This window comes from Eleutherodactylus coqui, chromosome 2 (assembly GCF_035609145.1).
Source record: "Eleutherodactylus coqui strain aEleCoq1 chromosome 2, aEleCoq1.hap1, whole genome shotgun sequence".
NCBI lineage: Eukaryota > Metazoa > Chordata > Amphibia > Anura > Eleutherodactylidae > Eleutherodactylus > Eleutherodactylus coqui.
In genome coordinates this window covers 341,800,869-341,819,637 of record NC_089838.1, presented here as the reverse complement: position 1 = coordinate 341,819,637, position 18,769 = coordinate 341,800,869, and the positions used below count along the sequence as shown (strand labels likewise).

At 53.4% G+C, this 18,769-nt stretch overlaps 1 protein-coding gene across 4 annotated transcripts in view; it reads left to right on the top strand.

Annotated features, from left to right (window-relative positions):
• Positions 1-18,769, top strand: part of CAMTA2 (calmodulin binding transcription activator 2) — a 107,718-nt gene that overhangs the window by 43,903 nt on the left and 45,046 nt on the right. For all 4 annotated transcript variants that reach the window (XM_066593905.1, XM_066593904.1, XM_066593902.1 and 1 more), the window contains 4 exons: positions 655-795; positions 925-2,198; positions 8,354-8,480; positions 8,554-8,688. In XM_066593905.1, coding sequence (XP_066450002.1) covers positions 655-795; positions 925-2,198; positions 8,354-8,480; positions 8,554-8,688 — 1,677 coding nt within the window. The remainder of the gene's footprint in view (positions 1-654; positions 796-924; positions 2,199-8,353; positions 8,481-8,553; positions 8,689-18,769) is intronic.

Sequence of the window (18,769 nt, the reverse complement as noted above, 5' to 3'; positions counted from 1 at the left end):
ATATCCTAAAAACATGACCTGTTGGTGGTCCCTGAGGACTGGAGTTGGGGACCCCTGCTCTAAATGACGCAGCATCAGAAGTACACGCCCCCTGACATCATAACAACTCATGATTGGCTCTAGGCACTAATGGTTTAACATATGTTAACGCCTTAAGGTGTGTGTTACTATTAAATACGTGATTTCTAAGAAACAAAACTTAACAGGGAGAATAGACTTATCGTCAGAACCGGCCATCTCAGGACATTATTAAGCCAGGGAGGTATATGTAGGAGTATGTGCCAGCATCTAATACATACCAGTGTATAAATGAAGTTAACCATTTAGATGCTAGCTATTCACTAAGAAGGAAGATATACCAATATATATATATGTATGTATGTATGTATGTATGTATGTGTGTGTGTATAGATATTGGTATATTTTCCTTCTTAGTGAAGGGATGGGATCAGTGTACATAAGGTGATGTATAAGGAACCGAAGGGTGAAGGGAGGAAGTCAGTGTGTTCTTAGGTCACCATCATAGCAGGCGATGGTTTTGTTTTGGGTTGATCCCAAGTGGTCTCTTGTTTTTGAAGTCTGCATACAGCTGATGGAAGTCCCTGTCTTGAGAATGTGAACCATAACTTCCCCTTTGATTTTGTCTTTTCACAGTTCACGGCGTTAAGTGGTCGTGCAGTAATGGAAATGGAACCAGTGAATTCTCCATAGAACAACTTGTGCAGCAGACCCTGGAGACCCACCAAGCCAAACCTCCTCCGCGCACCCACACCTGCCTGTGTACCACCAACCTGGGTGAGTATTGTGTGTATGCGGCTCCCGCAGGTGTACTGATCTTCCTTATTTTCGGGGGTCCTTGTGTCTTTACAGCTTTCTGGTCTCTTATGAAGCTTTTTTTTGTTTGTCCCCCATCCCTTTCCTCAGGATCAGCTGGCAGCGTCCCTCATAAATGTACCAGCACCAAGCACCGCATCATCTCTCCAAAGGTAGAACCTCGACTGTGCCCATTCCCGGCCCTTACTGAGGTGCAAAACATCTCTTCATCTTCAGCTGAGCCTGACCAGGGAAAAGAACGGAGGCCTGCCCAAAAGGGAAACAAGACACCATCAGCAATTGACCCGAGCTCCTCACATTCCTTCTCAGACTTACCGGACACCACTCAGACTTCCCCACCACTGACACTTACCAATGGTTTCTACGCTGACCGTGAGCTGGCCGGAGTCACCATAACTACCGCTCCTGGTGTACCAGGAATTAGCGCCGTGCTTGTGATGACAGGTATTGCTGAGAAACCTTTAACTCTCACACCCAGCCAACACCTTGTGCCAGGAGACCCTGTAAGCCAACCTACCACAGTCCCGGTTGGCATTTCACTGTTGCCTTCTCCAGTAGAAGGACTTTTGCTTTCGTCTTCGCATAGTTTGGAGGTGGCAATGGAATCTGCCCCTGGGGGCAGCAGTGGAACATTTGACCCTGACTCTTTCCTCAACAGCCCTAAAGAAGGACAAACATATGGAGGAGCAGCAAAGACAGATGAGTTCAAGACCGAGACGTCCGATGGAGGGATGGTGGAACTGAGTTCTCAGGTGGGAGGTTACGTGGAAGAAGACGAGCTGACGCCAAGCGAAATCGCATCGAGTGTAAAGGAGGAGTCGGCCAATGTGGATAAGACCAGAATGGAGGAGGAGCCCAACGATGTGAAGGAGGAGGCCAGCCGAGGGGCAGAGATTGAGATGGAGGACACCAAGGAAGGACAGGTCAGCTCCAGTGACGAAGTGAATGCAGACGTTGTCTCCTCAGGAGAAGTGCAGGAAGACACCAACGCCCCCAGCATCCACATGAACGACCTGTACTCCATCATCCAGAACGACCTGAGCTCATCGTCTGGAGCTTCCAGCGTCCACATGGAGCTCTCAGCTGAAAACTTCAACATCTCCTTCGACAGTCAGTTTCCAGACCTCATCTCTGACCTGATGACAGAAGAAGCCAATCCTGGAGGTTATGAAGAGTTTGGAGAACCCCAGACAACTTCTTCACCAGTCCAGGCTATGTACGGACCACTGCCACAGTCACAGCACCAGATGCCGCCATTGGGTGGGAACACGTCCAACATTACAGACTCCTTCCCTGAGCCGGGAGATGGGGCTGTAGGGCTTGTCAGAATCACAGACTTTTCTCCAGATTGGTCCTATCCAGAGGTAAGGGGTTGCGCCTCTCCCATCTGTGGACAAACATACAGAGAGTCTTGAAAGTCTTCAGAACCTGTCACCTTTTTACATTTTGGTATGTTGTGTCCCCCTCATTCTGCACTCAGTACCCCATAATGGCAAAGTGACAACAGAATGGTAGAGAAATTTATATATCTTTTAAAAATGGAAACGCCCCACCCAGCAGTGACATAAGTATTCACACCCCATACTCAGCACTTAGTTGGATCCGCTTTGGCAGCGTTTCCAGCCTCCAGTCCTCTTAGGGTGATGCCACAAGGTTTGCACTCCTGGATTTGGGGACATTCTGCCCTCTGTCAGGTTGGCTGGGGGCCGTCTGTGGACAGCCATTGTCAGGTCTTCCCAGAGATGTCCCATTGGGTTCAGGGCTTGGCCGGGCCACTCAAGGACATTCACAGTTGGGGTCATTGTCTTGTTGGAAGGTGACCCTTTTGCCCAGTCTGAGATCCCTTGTGCTCTGGATCAGACATTCATTATCTCTGTACTTTTCTCCATTCAGCTTTCCATTCCCCCTGACCAGTCTCCCCTAGCGTTATGCTCCACGACCAGGCTTCACTGTAGGTATGGTATTGGGCAGGTGATGAGCGATGTCATCAGAGCAGAGAATCTGCTTCTCACAGTCTGAGGGTCCTTCACAGTAACTCCAGGGGTCTTCCATGTGTCTTACTGAGGAAGCTTCTTTCTGGCCCCCTCCGCCATAAATCCCAGATTGTTGGAGACTGCAGGGATGGTTGACCTTCTGGAACTTTCTCCCATCTGCACACAGGATCTTTGGAGCTCAGCCAGAGTGACCGCTGGGTTTTTGGTCACCTCTCTTATTTGGTGAGTCGGCGACTCTAGGATGAGTCCTGGTGGTTCTTCCATGTAATTATTATATGGGCCGCTGAGTTCTTGGTCTCCTCTCTTACAAGACCCTTCTCCCCTTTAGTTTGGGGGTCAGCGGCTGTAGGAAGAGTCCTGGTTGTTCTTCCATGTAAGTATTATGGGGGCAGCTGGGCTCTTGGTCACCTCTCTTACAAGACCCTTCTTTCCTTAGTTTGGTGGGTCGGCGGCTGTAGGAAGAGTCCTGGTTGTTCTTCCATGTAAGTATTATGGAGGCCGCTGGGCTCTTGGTCTTCTCTCTTACCAAGACCCTTCTTTCCTTAGTTTGGGGGTCGGCGGCTCTAGGAAGAGTCCTGGTTGTTCTTCCATGTAAGTATTATGGGGGCCGCTGGGCTCTTGGTCACCTCTCTTACAAGACCCTTCTTTCCTTAGTTTGGTGGGTCGGCGGCTGTAGGAAGAGTCCTGGTTGTTCTTCCATGTAAGTATTATGGAGGCCGCTGGGCTCTTGGTCTTCTCTCTTACCAAGACCCTTTGTTCCTTAGTTTGGGCGTCGGCGGCTCTAGGAAGAGTCCTGGTTGTTCTTCCATGTAAGTATTATGGGGGCCGCTGGGCTCTTGGTCTTCTCTCTTACCAAGACCCTTCTTTCCTTAGTTTTGGGGTCAGCGGCTCTAGGAAGAGTCCTGGTTGTTCTTCCATGTAAGTATTATGGGGGCTGCTGGGCTCTTGGTCTTCTCTCCTACCAAGACCCTTCTTTACTTAGTTTGGGCGCCAGCGGCTCTAGGAAGAGTCCTGGTTGTTCTTCCATGTAAGTATTATGGGGGCCGCTGGGCTCTTGGTCTTCTCTCTTACCAAGACCCTTCTTTCCTTAGTTTGGGCGTCAGCGGTTCTAGGAAGAGTCCTGGTTGTTCTTCCATGTAAGTATTATGGGGGCCGCTGGGCTCTTGGGAATTTTCAGGGTAGCGGAAATGTTTTTGTAGCTCCTCCAGATCTGCGCTTCCACACAATCCTGTCTCTGAGCTCTACAGGCAGTTCTGTCCTCCTCATGGCTTGGTTTTGGCTCTGATATGCATTGTAAGAGGTGAGACCTTATATAGACTTGGCGGTCTTTTATGTCCATTCGGCTGAATTTACCCCAGGTGACTCCAATCAAGGTGTAGAAGCATCTCAGAAATGATCAAAAGAAGCTGGAGGCCCTCAGAGCTGCAAGTGTCATACCAAAGGGTGTGAATAGTTATGTTACTTTGTCATTATGGGATACTGAGTGCAGAATGAGGGGACCAAGGCCACAACATAACAAAAAGGAAAGGGTCTGAAGACTTTCCGTATCCAGTGTTGCAGACTCGGCGTATGAAGCTAAGGTCGCTTGCACACAGCCGTGAAAATCATGCAAGATTTGTGTGTAGGGAGACTCCTAACTCTTGCATGAATATGAACACCATTTTTTTGATGATTTGCGGCATGGCCTATCTTTTGGGTTCCCTCGCAATGCCTCGCCGGTAAACCCACGCGAGTGCCATGGGAAACACTTACCAATCCTCCGACGAGGCTGAAATCCTCACCGCAGGATCGCTACTGTACTGAAGTGATGGGAGGCGGCTTTGGCAGGAAAACCTCTCGTATGCCACATATAAAAGGCACCCTGGAGATCTTCATGGTCCGATAGCCCGCTCCCCTCTGTGTAGGAAGCCTACGGGTGCTGTCCAGTACAAACCTCATTGTGCCGCTGATCTCCACCCTGGTAATTGGCATATGGCTCAGCCAGTAAGCTTGTGTGATGCCCATTTTTCTACCTGGCCGAGAGCTTCCCCTCTGGTTAGTTAATGGGCAATGATCTGCACAAAGCTCGGGATATCCTGAACTGTGGATGGTGTGTGCGCTTACACTACTGTGCAGAAGACTGGGAATTTGGGAAATGCTAACATTCCCATGATGGATTGGCTTGTAGCAGGCAGTCGAGCTGCCACCACAGCAGCTGGTTGAGGTGTGGTGATTGCGCTGCCAGTCCATGCCCACGGTCCCCGTATCATCCGCTGGTTCACTTACATGCTGCTCTGTTCCGTCACCCGGACTTACAGGAACTGTTGGCTTGTTGACATGCAGGGAAGATGCGATCCGTGTCGTTCCTGCATGCGGGTAACAAGGATTTAGTGGGCTGTGGGCATCAGATCTTCTCAGTGGGCAGCAGATGGGCACAATTATTCCCCATTACAAATTTACAAACTTTACAAACAACAATATAAATGTCTCAACAACCAATATAACAAGCGGTTTCTCCAGATTCACCCAAAATGCAACTCTTACTGACTACTGCAGTCTCCGAACGATCCCCCTCAATGACCGGCGTCTTCAGTACTCAGTGGAGCCCCTTTTGCTGCAGTCGTGATGTACAGCAGCTTCCAACCGCATCTCCGAGAAGTCGTCCTTACATCCCAGCCTGACCTCGCTGCTGTGCTTCACTGTGTCGGGGACCGCCGCCGCTGCGCTTCACTGTGTCGGGGACCGCCGCCGCTGCGCTTCACTGTGTCGGGGACCGCCGCCGCTGCCCTTCACTGTGTCGGGGACCGCCGCCGCTGCGCTTCACTGTGTCGGGGACCGCCGCCGCTGCGCTTCACTGTGTCGGGGACCGCCGCCGCTGCGCTTCACTGTGTCGGGGACCGCCGCCGCTGCGCTTCACTGTGTCGGGGACCGCCGCCGCTGCGCTTCACTGTGTCGGGGACCGCCGCCGCTGCGCTTCACTGTGTCGGGGACCGCCGCCGCTGCGCTTCACTGTGTCGGGGACCGCCGCCGCTGCGCTTCACTGTGTCGGGGACCGCCGCCGCTGCGCTTCACTGTGTCGGGGACCGCCGCCGCTGCGCTTCACTGTGTCGGGGACCGCCGCCGCTGCGCTTCACTGTGTCGGGGACCGCCGCCGCTGCCCTTCACTGTGTCGGGGACCGCCGCCGCTGCCCTTCACTGTGTCGGGGACCGCCGCCGCTGCCCTTCACTGTGTCGGGGACCGCCGCCGCTGCCCTTCACTGTGTCGGGGAACGCCGCCGCTGCGCTCCACTGTGTCGGGGACCGCCGCCGCTGCGCTCCACTGTGTCGGGGACCGCCGCCGCTGCGCTCCACTGTGTCGGGGACCGCCGCCGCTGCGCTCCACTGTGTCGGGGACCGCCGCCGCTGCGCTCCACTGTGTCGGGGACCGCCGCCGCTGCGCTCCACTGTGTCGGGGACCGCCGCCGCTGCGCTTCACTGTGTCGGGGTCCACCGCCGCTGCGCTTCACTGTGTCGGGGTCCGCCGCCGCTGCGCTTCACTGTGTCGGGGACCGTCTCGCCGCGTTTTTTGCAAACCGCATGTGTTTTTTTGATGCAGCTTTTAATTGCAGTTGAAAACCAGAAGAAATAGAGCCACGTGTGAAGGAAGCCTCTTACCGCCTCGTCCAGGTAGTGCGGCCAGCGCTCCTATGGCTGTACCTCCAGGAGTGGGCAGCGGCTCTTGGATATTTGGCAATGCTCGCTCGGACCGCTCTCCTGGTTTCTTGCCCAGGGGTGCACAACTCCAGTCCTCAAGGACCCCCAACAGGTCATGTGTTCAGGATGTCCTCAGTGCCCCACAGGTGATGTCATTGTTGTCAGTCCTGACGGCACCTGATTGCAGGTTGTATTCAGGGGTTGAGTAAGGCCTCGCGCACATGGGCAGGCTTGAATTGCGGAATCTGGAGCAGACGACCGCCTCCGATTCTGCAGCAAATGCCGGCCATAGCATGCAATGCAAAAGTGATTCTTCATGCACCTGAGCGGAAACCGATTGCGGTTTACGTTCACGGATAAAAACTCTTAGCATGCCCCCATTTGACGGCGAGCCATGCGGACCATCCGCAGTGCAGATGAAGATTGAAGAAACGGGTGGACATGTGGACGCCGCTGCTTCCGATGGCTGAATCCAGCTCTGCTGTGTGCATGCAGCCTACGGCCTCCCTCACACCGGCGTTGGGCAGCACAGCTAATAATGCTGATAACTCACAAGAAACGCCCCAAAACAGTCGCAGCGCCACACAGGGGCCGTTTTAGAGAGCTCGTTTCAGTACTACCTTTGGTCTTGCAAAAAGGACGGGGAAGGGGATGGAAAAAAGGACTGAAGGGCAAATGGAACAACAGAAAAAGGACAGACAGGCTGGCACACGCAAAGTGCGACGGACAGATGCGAAGAGGGGTGGACGGACGGATGGGGGGAGAAAAAGACAGACAGACCAATCAGAGGACTCTTTTGCTGTAGGCGGGGTTTTCAAATCCGGTTACTAGCGGAACATGCTCTATCACTGCTGACCGTCTGCACCGAGCGATGGAGCCCAGCGCCAGGGTCCCGGAGGGCTCAGGTTGGGTGAGTGGTACCTTTTTTATTTTGTACCGCTGCTTGCGCTGTTGTTTAGCGCCGTCGTAAACGTGCTACTAACGCTGCCTGTTCATTTCAATGGGCGACGCAGGGCTGAAAACGGGCAAAGATAGGACATGCATCGCTGTCAGAGCGCAGCAATGAGGACTTGTGTGCGCAGCCCCAGTGAGATGCATGGGAGCGTTGTACGGTGTTTACCGCAGCGCCAAACGCTGTGAGGGCGGCTTAATCCTGAGACTGCGGTAGTCAATAAACGTGGCATTTCGTGGTGACGTTGTTGAAGTGGCTTGCTAGGAGTTGTTGCGCTCCGGTAAAGGTTCTTGTTTGACTCTTATTTTTGCAAAAGTTTGTACATTTAGCAAATAAACCTCGTAGTAATTTAGACTGGTTGCTACAGTATGCTGCCAGCGCTAGTCGTCGGTACTCCAACACCATGGCGGATGAGCCCGCAGTGCCTGGGACCTCATTATGACGGGTAGGCGCCCCCACTTTCATCATTTATGGCTCAACAGATTAACTATCCTGTGAGATGTAAACCGCCCTCATTTGTGCTGGGTGCAGTACTTCCATCATAACTGCAGAGGGAGCCGTACCCTTATTTGTGGGACACCCTCAGGTTGTACTGGATGGACGGTCGCAGTGGGAAACAGGTCCGTTGTATTTAGTGTGCAGTAGAAGGTAGCATGAATAGCAATGCGGCGGATGGACAGGAGGAGATGGTCCGATGCCCCTGGTGTGGCGCCATCTTCTTGTAGGGGCATCCAATAGAAACCTGCCACCAGAACCAGAAGACGAGCCCAGCGAGGGGCAGAGATGGCATAAGGGGCACTGTGACCTCTGACAGCGCCCCCTCTGTCTGGACCGGGGTTATTGTCTGCACCGTCTAGTGTTCTTACGGTTAATACAGCGTCTCTGTCTCTCTTCTGCTCAGGGTGGAGTTAAGATCCTCATCACTGGCCCATGGGTGGAGGACACCGATTCCTACTCTTGTGTGTTTGATCATGTGACCGTGCCTGCCTCTCTCATCCAATCAGGAGTCTTAAGATGCTACTGCCCAGGTGAGGCTGCAGACTGTATGTTATGTTCTTGTCTTCACCTTACAAAGCCACTGACCCCTCCATGTGGTTGCAGCGCACGAGGCCGGCCTGGTCACCCTGCAGGTCATCCAGCACCAGCAGATCATCTCACACTCCGTCATCTTTGAGTATCGAGCAAGAAACTTCTTGTCGCTGCCCAGCACCCAGCTGGACTGGCTGTCACTGGATGGTAAGTGGCATCTTCTACTTTATGTTCCAATGGGGGGCACATATATTGTGCATGCTCTGTGCACTGGGAAGAATAGGGGGAGACGGGCGACAACTGCTCCTTCATAGAATGCTTGTCAGCTACTAGCCTGACTTCTATGGTACTGCCCTCTAGTGACAAAAATGTGCAGGAGAAAAGGTGGGTGACTAATTACTCACATATCCACTAATGAATATCCAGCACCTCAGAGCAGATGCCGGGGTGAGGGGGTCCTGAGACGGTATATCCAGCACCTCAGAGCAGATGCCGGTGTGAGGGGGTCCTGAGACGGGGTATATCCAGCACCTCAGAGCAGATGCCGGGGTGCGGGGGTCCTGAGACGGGGTATATCCAGCACCTCAGAGCAGATGCCGGGGTGAGGGGGACCTGAGACAGGGTATATCCAGCACTTCAGAGCAGATGCCGGGGTGAGGGGGTCCTGAGACGGGGTATATCCAGCACCTCAGAGCAGATGCCGGGGTGAGGGGGTCCTGAGACGGGGTATATCCAGCACCTCAGAGCAGATGCCGGGGTGAGGGGGTCCTGAGACGGGGTATATCCAGCACCTCAGAGCAGATGCCGGGGTGAGGGGGACCTGAGACGGGGTATATCCAGCACCTCAGAGCAGATGCCGGGGTGAGGGGGACCTGTGACAGGGTATATCCAGCACCTCAAAGCAGACACCCGGGTGAGGGGGTCCTGAGACGGGGTATATCCAGCACCTCAAAGCAGACACCTGTGTGAGGGGGTCCTGAGACGGGGTATATCCAGCACCTCAGAGCAGATGCTGGGGTGAGGGGGTCCTGAGACGGGGTATATCCAGCACCTCAGAGCAGATGCCGGTGTGAGGGGGTCCTGAGACGGGGTATATCCAGCACCTCAGAGCAGATGCCGGTGTGAGGGGGTCCTGAGACGGGGTATATCCAGCACCTCAGAGCAGATGCCGGGGTGAGGGGGTCCTGAGACGGGGATATCCAGCACCTCAGAGCAGACACCCGGGTGAGGGGGTCCTGAGACGGGGTATATCCAGCACCTCAAAGCAGACACCCGGCTGAGGGGGTCCTGAGACGGGGTATATCCAGCACCTCAGAGCAGATGCCGGGGTGAGGGGGTCCTGAGACGGGGTATATCCAGCACCTCAGAGCAGATGCCGGGGTGAGGGGGTCCTGAGACGGGGTATATCCAGCACCTCAGAGCAGATGCTGGGGTGAGGGGGTCCTGAGACGGTATATCCAGGACCTCAGAGCAGATGCCGGGGTGAGGAGGTCCTGAGACGGGGTATATCCAGCACCTCAGAGCAGATGCTGGGGTGAGGGGGTCCTGAGACGGGGTATATCCAGCACCTCAGAGCAGATGCCGGGGTGAGAGGGTCCTGAGACGGGGTATATCCAGCACCTTAGAGCAGATGCCGGGGTGAGGGGGTCCTGAGACAGGGTATATCCAGCACCTCAGAGCAGATGCCGGGGTGAGGGGGACCTGAGACAGGGTATATCCAGCACCTCAAAGCAGACACCCGTGTGAGGGGGTCCTGAGACGGGGTATATCCAGCACCTCAGAGCAGATGCTGGGGTGAGGGGGTCCTGAGACGGGGTATATCCAGCACCTCAGAGCAGACACCCGTGTGAGGGGGTCCTGAGACGGGGTATATCCAGCACCTCAGAGCAGATGCCGGGGTGAGGGGGTCCTGAGACGGGGTATATCCAGCACCTCAGAGCAGATGCCGGGGTGAGGGAGTCCTGAGACGGGGTATATCCAGCACCTCAGAGCAGATGCCGGGGTGAGGGGGTCCTGAGACGGGGTATATCCAGGACCTCACAGTGGACACCGGGGTGAGGGAGTCCTGAAACGGTGTATATCCAGCACCTGAGAGAAGACACTGGGGTGAGAGGGTCCTGAGACAGTATATCTAGGACCTCAGAGCAGACACCGGGGTGAGGGGGTCCTGAGACAGTATATCCAGGACCTCAGAGCAGATGCTGGGGTGAGGGGGTCCTGAGACGGGGTATATCCAGGACCTCAGAGCAGATGTCGGGGTGAGGGGGTCCTGAGACGGTATATCCAGGACCTCAGAGCAGATGCTGGGGTGAGGGGGTCCTGAGACGGTATATCCAGGACCTCAGAGCAGATGCCGGTGTGAGGGGCTCCTGAGACGGTATATCCAGGACCTCAGAGCAGATGCCGGGGTGAGGGGGTCCTGAGACGGTATATCCAGGACCTCAGAGCAGATGCCGGGGTGAGGGGGTCCTGAGACGGTATATCCAGGACCTCAGAGCAGATGCCGGGGTGAGGGGGTCCTGAGACGGTATATCCAGGACCTCAGAGCAGATGCCGGGGTGAGGGGGTCCTGAGACGGTATATCCAGGACCTCAGAGCAGATGCCGGGGTGAGGGGGTCCTGAGACGGTATATCCAGGACCTCAGAGCAGATGCCGGGGTGAGGGGGTCCTGAGACGGTATATCCAGGACCTCAGAGCAGATGCTGGGGTGAGGGGGTCCTGAGACAGGGTATATCCAGCACCTCAGAGCAGACACCCAGGTGAGGGGGTCCTGAGACAGTATATCCAGGACCTCAGAGCAGATGCCAGGGTGAGGGGGTCTTGAGACGGGGTATATCCAGCACCTCAGAGCAGACACCCGGCTGAGGGGGTCCTGAGACGGGGTATATCCAGCACCTCAGAGCAGATTCTGTGGTGAGGGGGTCCTGAGACAGGGTATATCCAGCACCTCACAGTAGACACCAGAGTGAGGGGGTCCTGAGACGGGGTGTATCCAGCACCTCACAGTGGACACCGGGGTGAGGGAGTCCTGAGACGGGGTGTATCCAGCACCTCACAGTGGACACCGGGGTGAGGGAGTCCTGAGACGGTGTATATCCAGCACCTGAGAGAAGACACTGGGGTGAGAGGGTCTTTAGACGGTATATCTAGGACCTCAGTGCAGACACCGGGGTGAGGGGGTCCTGAGACAGTATATCCAGGACCTCAGAGCAGATGCTGGGGTGAGGGGGTCCTGAGATGGGGTATATCCAGGACCTCAGAGCAGATGCCGGGGTGAGGGGGTCCTGAGACGGTATATCCAGGACCTCAGAGCAGATGCCGGGGTGAGGGGGTCCTGAGACGGTATATCCAGGACCTCAGAGCAGATGCCGGGGTGAGGGGGTCCTGAGACGGTATATCCAGGACCTCAGAGCAGATGCCGGGGTGAGGGGGTCCTGAGACGGTATATCCAGGACCTCAGAGCAGATGCCGGGGTGAGGGGGTCCTGAGACGGTATATCCAGGACCTCAGAGCAGATGCCGGGCTGAGGGGGTCCTGAGACGGTATATCCAGGACCTCAGAGCAGATGCCGGGGTGAGGGGGTCCTGAGACGGTATATCCAGGACCTCAGAGCAGATGCCGGGGTGAGGGGGTCCTGAGACGGTATATCCAGGACCTCAGAGCAGATGCCGGGGTGAGGGGGTCCTGAGACGGTATATCCAGGACCTCAGAGCAGATTCCGGGGTGAGGGGGTCCTGAGACGGTATATCCAGGACCTCAGAGCAGATGCCGGGGTGAGGGGGTCCTGAGACGGTATATCCAGGACCTCAGAGCAGATGCCGGGGTGAGGGGGTCCTGAGACGGTATATCCAGGACCTCAGAGCAGATGCCGGGGTGAGGGGGTCCTGAGACGGTATATCCAGGACCTCAGAGCAGATGCCGGGGTGAGGGGGTCCTGAGACGGTATATCCAGGACCTCAGAGCAGATGCCGGGGTGAGGGGGTCCTGAGACGGTATATCCAGGACCTCAGAGCAGATGCCGGGGTGAGGGGGTCCTGAGACGGTATATCCAGGACCTCAGAGCAGATGCTGGGGTGAGGGGGTCCTGAGACAGGGTATATCCAGCACCTCAGAGCAGACACCCAGGTGAGGGGGTCCTGAGACAGTATATCCAGGACCTCAGAGCAGATGCCAGGGTGAGGGGGTCTTGAGACGGGGTATATCCAGCACCTCAGAGCAGACACCCGGCTGAGGGGGTCCTGAGACAGGGTATATCCAGCACCTCACAGTAGACACCAGAGTGAGGGGGTCCTGAGACGGGGTGTATCCAGCACCTCACAGTGGACACCGGGGTGAGGGAGTCCTGAGACGGGGTGTATCCAGCACCTCACAGTGGACACCGGGGTGAGGGAGTCCTGAGACGGTGTATATCCAGCACCTGAGAGAAGACACTGGGGTGAGAGGGTCTTTAGACGGTATATCTAGGACCTCAGTGCAGACACCGGGGTGAGGGGGTCCTGAGACAGTATATCCAGGACCTCAGAGCAGATGCTGGGGTGAGGGGGTCCTGAGATGGGGTATATCCAGGACCTCAGAGCAGATGCCGGGGTGAGGGGGTCCTGAGACGGTATATCCAGGACCTCAGAGCAGATGCCGGGGTGAGGGGGTCCTGAGACGGTATATCCAGGACCTCAGAGCAGATGCCGGGGTGAGGGGGTCCTGAGACGGTATATCCAGGACCTCAGAGCAGATGCCGGGGTGAGGGGGTCCTGAGACGGTATATCCAGGACCTCAGAGCAGATGCCGGGGTGAGGGGGTCCTGAGACGGTATATCCAGGACCTCAGAGCAGATGCCGGGGTGCGGGGGTCCTGAGACGGTATATCCAGGACCTCAGAGCAGATGTCGGGGTGAGGGGGTCCTGAGACGGTATATCCAGGACCTCAGAGCAGATGCCGGGGTGAGGGGGTCCTGAGACGGTATATCCAGGACCTCAGAGCAGATGCCGGGGTGAGGGGGTCCTGAGACGGGGTATATCCAGGACCTCAGAGCAGATGCCGGGGTGAGGGGGTCCTGAGACGGTATATCCAGGACCTCAGAGCAGATGCCGGGGTGCGGGGGTCCCGAGACGGTATATCCAGGACCTCAGAGCAGATGCCGGGGTGAGGGGGTCCTGAGACGGTATATCCAGGACCTCAGAGCAGATGCTGGGGTGAGGGGCTCCTGAGACGGTATATCCAGGACCTCAGAGCAGATGCCGGGGTGAGGGGGTCCTGAGACGGTATATCCAGGACCTCAGAGCAGATGCCGGGGTGAGGGGGTCCTGAGACGGGGTATATCCAGGACCTCAGAGCAGATGCCGGGGTGAGGGGGTCCTGAGACGGTATATCCAGGACCTCAGAGCAGATGCCGGGGTGAGGGGGTCCTGAGACGGTATATCCAGGACCTCAGAGCAGATGCCGGGGTGAGGGGGTCCTGAGACGGTATATCCAGGACCTCAGTGTTTGAGTATAGATTTGCAGGGTTTGGGGTGATACTTGAGCCAGGGTTGGGGCACAGTGAGGAATCTCATTGGCTGCGGCGTTGGTCTTTATTTGTTTGCCATCTGTGTTGGGGGCACGTCTGGCATTTATTATGGGTGGTCCGGCCGTCTATAGGAAGGTTTATAGAACGTGCGGCTCCTGAGTGCGGTGTAATCGCTGGCGACAGCTGGCCGGACTTATGGACTCGTCTGATGTTGCTCGTACCAAGCCTGCACACTGCATCTCCATGCCAGGATGCGCTCGCTGTGCCAGGGCTGCAGGCGCCGGGCCCTGAGGGGTGGCAGGAACCTCCTTTTCTATTTTCGTCCTCCGTCTTTCAGCGCCCGCCAGCAACCTGAATCCCACCCAGGACTATTTTGTTAGCTGTGGAAGGACACCGTGACGCTGGTGACATACTTGCCATTCCCATCCCAGCGTGACACGGGCACAGGACAGCCCGCTCTCTAGAAAGCAGCTGGCTGGAACTTGGAGGGGGCGACACTGTTTATAGAAAGTCCTCAGTGTCCTCTGCTGCAGCCCAATACACATTAACCTGTAATGTGCTGGAGTCACCCAGCAGGGGGAGGGGCTCATAGCTCCCTTCTGTACCACCCTGTAGGGGGAGGGATTGGCTCATAGGTCCCTTCTGTATCACCCTGCAGGGGGCGGGGCCAGTTCGTAGCTCTTTTCTGTCTGTGTCACCCTGCAGGGGACGGGGCCAGCTCATAGCTCCCCTCTGTATCACCCTGTAGGGGGAGGGATTGGCTCATAGGTCCCTTCTGTATCACCCTGTAGGGGGAGGGATTGGCTCATAGGTCCCTTCTGTATTACCCTGCAGGGGGCGGGGCCGGCTCATAGCTCCCTTCTGTATCACCCTGCAGTGGGCGGGCTCATGGCTTCAGTCTGTATGTGTGTGGTCATACAATTAGGCCAGTAGGACGTGTTGTGCAGGGCAGCGATGTGAGACGGACCCCTTCTTCTTCTATGCGGCTAGAGCCCCTCCTCCCGTATTAATCTGATCTTCTTCTTAAATGATTGTGTGAAGCCTGAGTGAGTGAGACATTTCGGGAGGGGGGAGCTCGTTACGGCTAATTTACTGCTGGTCAGATGCTCATGATCCTTTAACCCCTTCCCGCACCTTCCCAGCTTGTATCCTGATAGTGACCCCTGCGCTGCCCCTCTTTGGTAAAGTGACGCCAGTGAATCCTGTAACGATGGACATACTTACGGTTGTTGGCAGGCCCCTGGCCTCGTTACAGCGGCTCTAGCTACTGAGTATGAAGATGAAGGCTCCGCTGTGCCGTTGTGTCGCTCACGATGTTCGGTGTTCATCGACCCTCAAGTCATTTTGAGTCATCTTGCTGTTTTGAAAGCATCTGCATACCCAACTGCATCATGGTCTTGGCCACTAAAGCCAGGGTTGTCACCCGGTCAGTAGGCCACTGGTTCGGCCGGTAATTAAGTGGCAAGGCCAGTGCCGGTGTTTATCTTTTATCGGCCTTATTATAAGTACTTCCTCTTAGGTTCTGCCGGGCAGCAACTAGTTTACCCACCAAGGCAGCTCCGCTCCGGCCGTGGTGACTGTTGTAGGCAGAGGCCCTGCTTCCTCCCCGCTATTTGTACTGCGTGCTATGCTTACAGCAATGCAGATGCCGGGAGGAATAGGGTCTCTGCATACAACAGTCACTACTATTATTGGGGGCGCTATTACCATTGGGGCCATTAAGAAAGCGCACTATGACCACTGGGGACATGAAGGGGGGGGCAATATTACTATTGGGACCACTGGAAGGTAAAATTATACATTGTGATAGGCCACACCCACTCACTACTTCCCTTTTACAATTGGTCAATATTTTTTGGTAATAAAGGTTGAAACCCTAGCGAAAACCCTTATCATTCTGCCTCAGCAGTGGAAACAAAAGCTACTCCCCTCATCTGTGCTAGTAACAGGCAGGGAGAGATCTCTGTACTGACCCCTGATATATCTATACATAGTTATTAGAGCGCCCCCTTGTTACAGTCCTGGGTATAATAGATGATGGGAGAGATCTCTGTACTGACCCCTGATATATTATACATAGTTATTAGAGCACCCCCTTGTTACAGTCCTGGGTATAATAGATGATGGGAGAGATCTCTGTACTGACCCCTGATATATTATACATAGTTATTAGAGCGCCCCCTTATTACACTCCTGGGTATAAGAGATGATGGGAGAGATCTCTGTAATGTCCCATGATATATTATACATAGTTATTAGAGCGCCCCCTTGTTACAGTCCTGGGTATAATAGATGATGGCAGAGATCTCTGTACTGTCCCCTGATATCTATACATAGTTATTAGAGCGCCCCCTTGTTACAGTCCTGGGTATAATAGATGATGGAAGAGATCTCTGTACTAACCCCTGATATATTATACATAGTTATTAGAGCGCCCCCTTATTACACTCCTGGGTATAAGAGATGATGGGAGAGATCTCTGTAATGTCCCATGAGATATTATACATAGTTATTAGAGCGCCCCCTTATTACACTCCTGGGTATAAGAGATGATGGGAGAGATCTCTGTAATGTCCCATGATATATTATACATAGTTATTAGAGCGCCCCCTGGTTACAGTCCTGGGTATAATAGATGATGGGAGAAATCTCTGTACTGACCCCTGATATATTATACATAGTTATTAGAGTGCCCCCTTGTTACACTCCTGGGTATAATAGATGATAGGAGGGATCTCTGTACTGACCCCTGATATATTATACATAGTTATTAGAGTGCCCCTTTGTTACAGTCCTGGGTATAATAGATGATAGGAAGGATCTCTGTACTGACCCCTGATATATTATATATAGTTATTAGAGCGCTCCCTTGTGACAGTCCTGGGTATAATAGATGATAGGAGAGATCTCTGTACTGACCCCTGATATATCTATACATAGTTATTAGAGCGCCCCCTTGTTACAGTGCTGGGTATAATAGATGATGGGAGAGATCTCTGTACTGACCCCTGATATATTATACATAGTTATTAGAGCGCCCCCTTGTTACAGTCCTGGGTATAATAGATGATAAGAGGGATCTCTTTACTGACCCCTGATATATCTATACATAGTTATTAGAGCGCCCCTTGTTACAGTCCTGGGTATAATAGGTGATAAGAGGGATCTCTGTACTGACCTCTGATATATCTATACATAGTTATTAGAGCGCCCCTTGTTACAGTCCTGGGTTAAATAGATGATGGGAGAGATCTCTGTACTGACCTCTGATATATCTATACATAGTTATTAGAGCGCCCCCTTCTTACAGTCCTGGATATAATAGATGATGGTAGAGATCTCTGTACTGACCTCTGATATATCTATACATAGTTATTAGAGCGCCCCCTTGTTACAGTCCTGGGTATAATAGATGATAGGAGGGATCTCTGTACTGACCCCTAATTTATTATACAGAGTTATTAGAGCGCCCACTTGTAATAGTCCTAGGTCTAATAGATGATGGGAAAGAGCTCTGTACTGACCCCTGATATATTATCCATAGTTATTAGAGCGCCCCCTTGTTACAGTCCTGGGTATAATAGATGATAGGAGGGATCTCTGTACTGACCTCTGATATATCTATACATAGTTATTAGAGTGCCCCCTAGTTACAGTCCTGGGTATAATAGATGATGGAAGAGATCTCTGTATTGACCCCCTGATATATCTATACATAGTTATTAGAGCGTCCCCTTCCTACAGTTCTGGATATAATAGTTGATGGGAGAGATCTCTGTATTGTTCCCTGATATATTATCCATAGTTATTAGAGCGCCCCCTTGTTACAGTGCTGGGTATAATAGATGATGGGAGAGATCTCTGTACTGACCCCTGATTTATTATGCAGAGTTATTAGAGCGCCCCCTTGTTAGAGTGCTGTGTATAATAGATGATGGATGAGATCTCTGTATTGTTCCCTGATATATTATACATAGTTATTAGAGCGCCCCCTTGTTACAGTCCTGGGTATAATAGATGATGGGAGAAATCTGTGTACTGACCTCTGATATATCTATACATAGTTATTAGAGTGCTCCCTTGTTACAGTCCTGGATATAATAGATGATGGGAGAGATCTCTGTATTGACCCCTGATTTATTATACAGAGTTATTAGAGCGCCCACTTGTAACAGTCCTAGGTCTAATAGAGGATGGGAGAGATCTCTGTACTGACTCCTGATATATCTGTACATAGTTATTAGAGCGCCCCCTTCCTACAGTTCTGGATATAATAGATGATGGGAGAGATCTCTGTATTGTTCCCTGATATATTATACATAGTTATTAGAGCGCCCCCTTGTTACAGTGCTGGTATAATAGATGATGGGAGAGATCTCTGTACTGACCCCTGATTTATTATACATAGTTATTAGAGCACCCACTTGTTACAGTCCTGGGTATAATAGATGATGGGAGAGATCTCTGTACTGACCCCTAATATATTATACATAGTTATTAGAGCGCCCCCTTCTTACAGTCCTTGGTATAATAGATGATGGGAGAGATCTCTGTATTGACCCCTGATATATCTGTACATATTTATTAGAGCGCCCCCTTCCTACAGTCCTGGATATAATAGATGATGGGAGAGATCTCTGTATTGTTCCCTGATATATTATACATAGTTATTAGAGCGCCCCCTTGTTACAGTGCTGGTATAATAGATGATGGGAGAGATCTCTGTACTGACCCCTGATTTATTATACATAGTTATTAGAGCACCCACTTGTTACAGTCCTGGG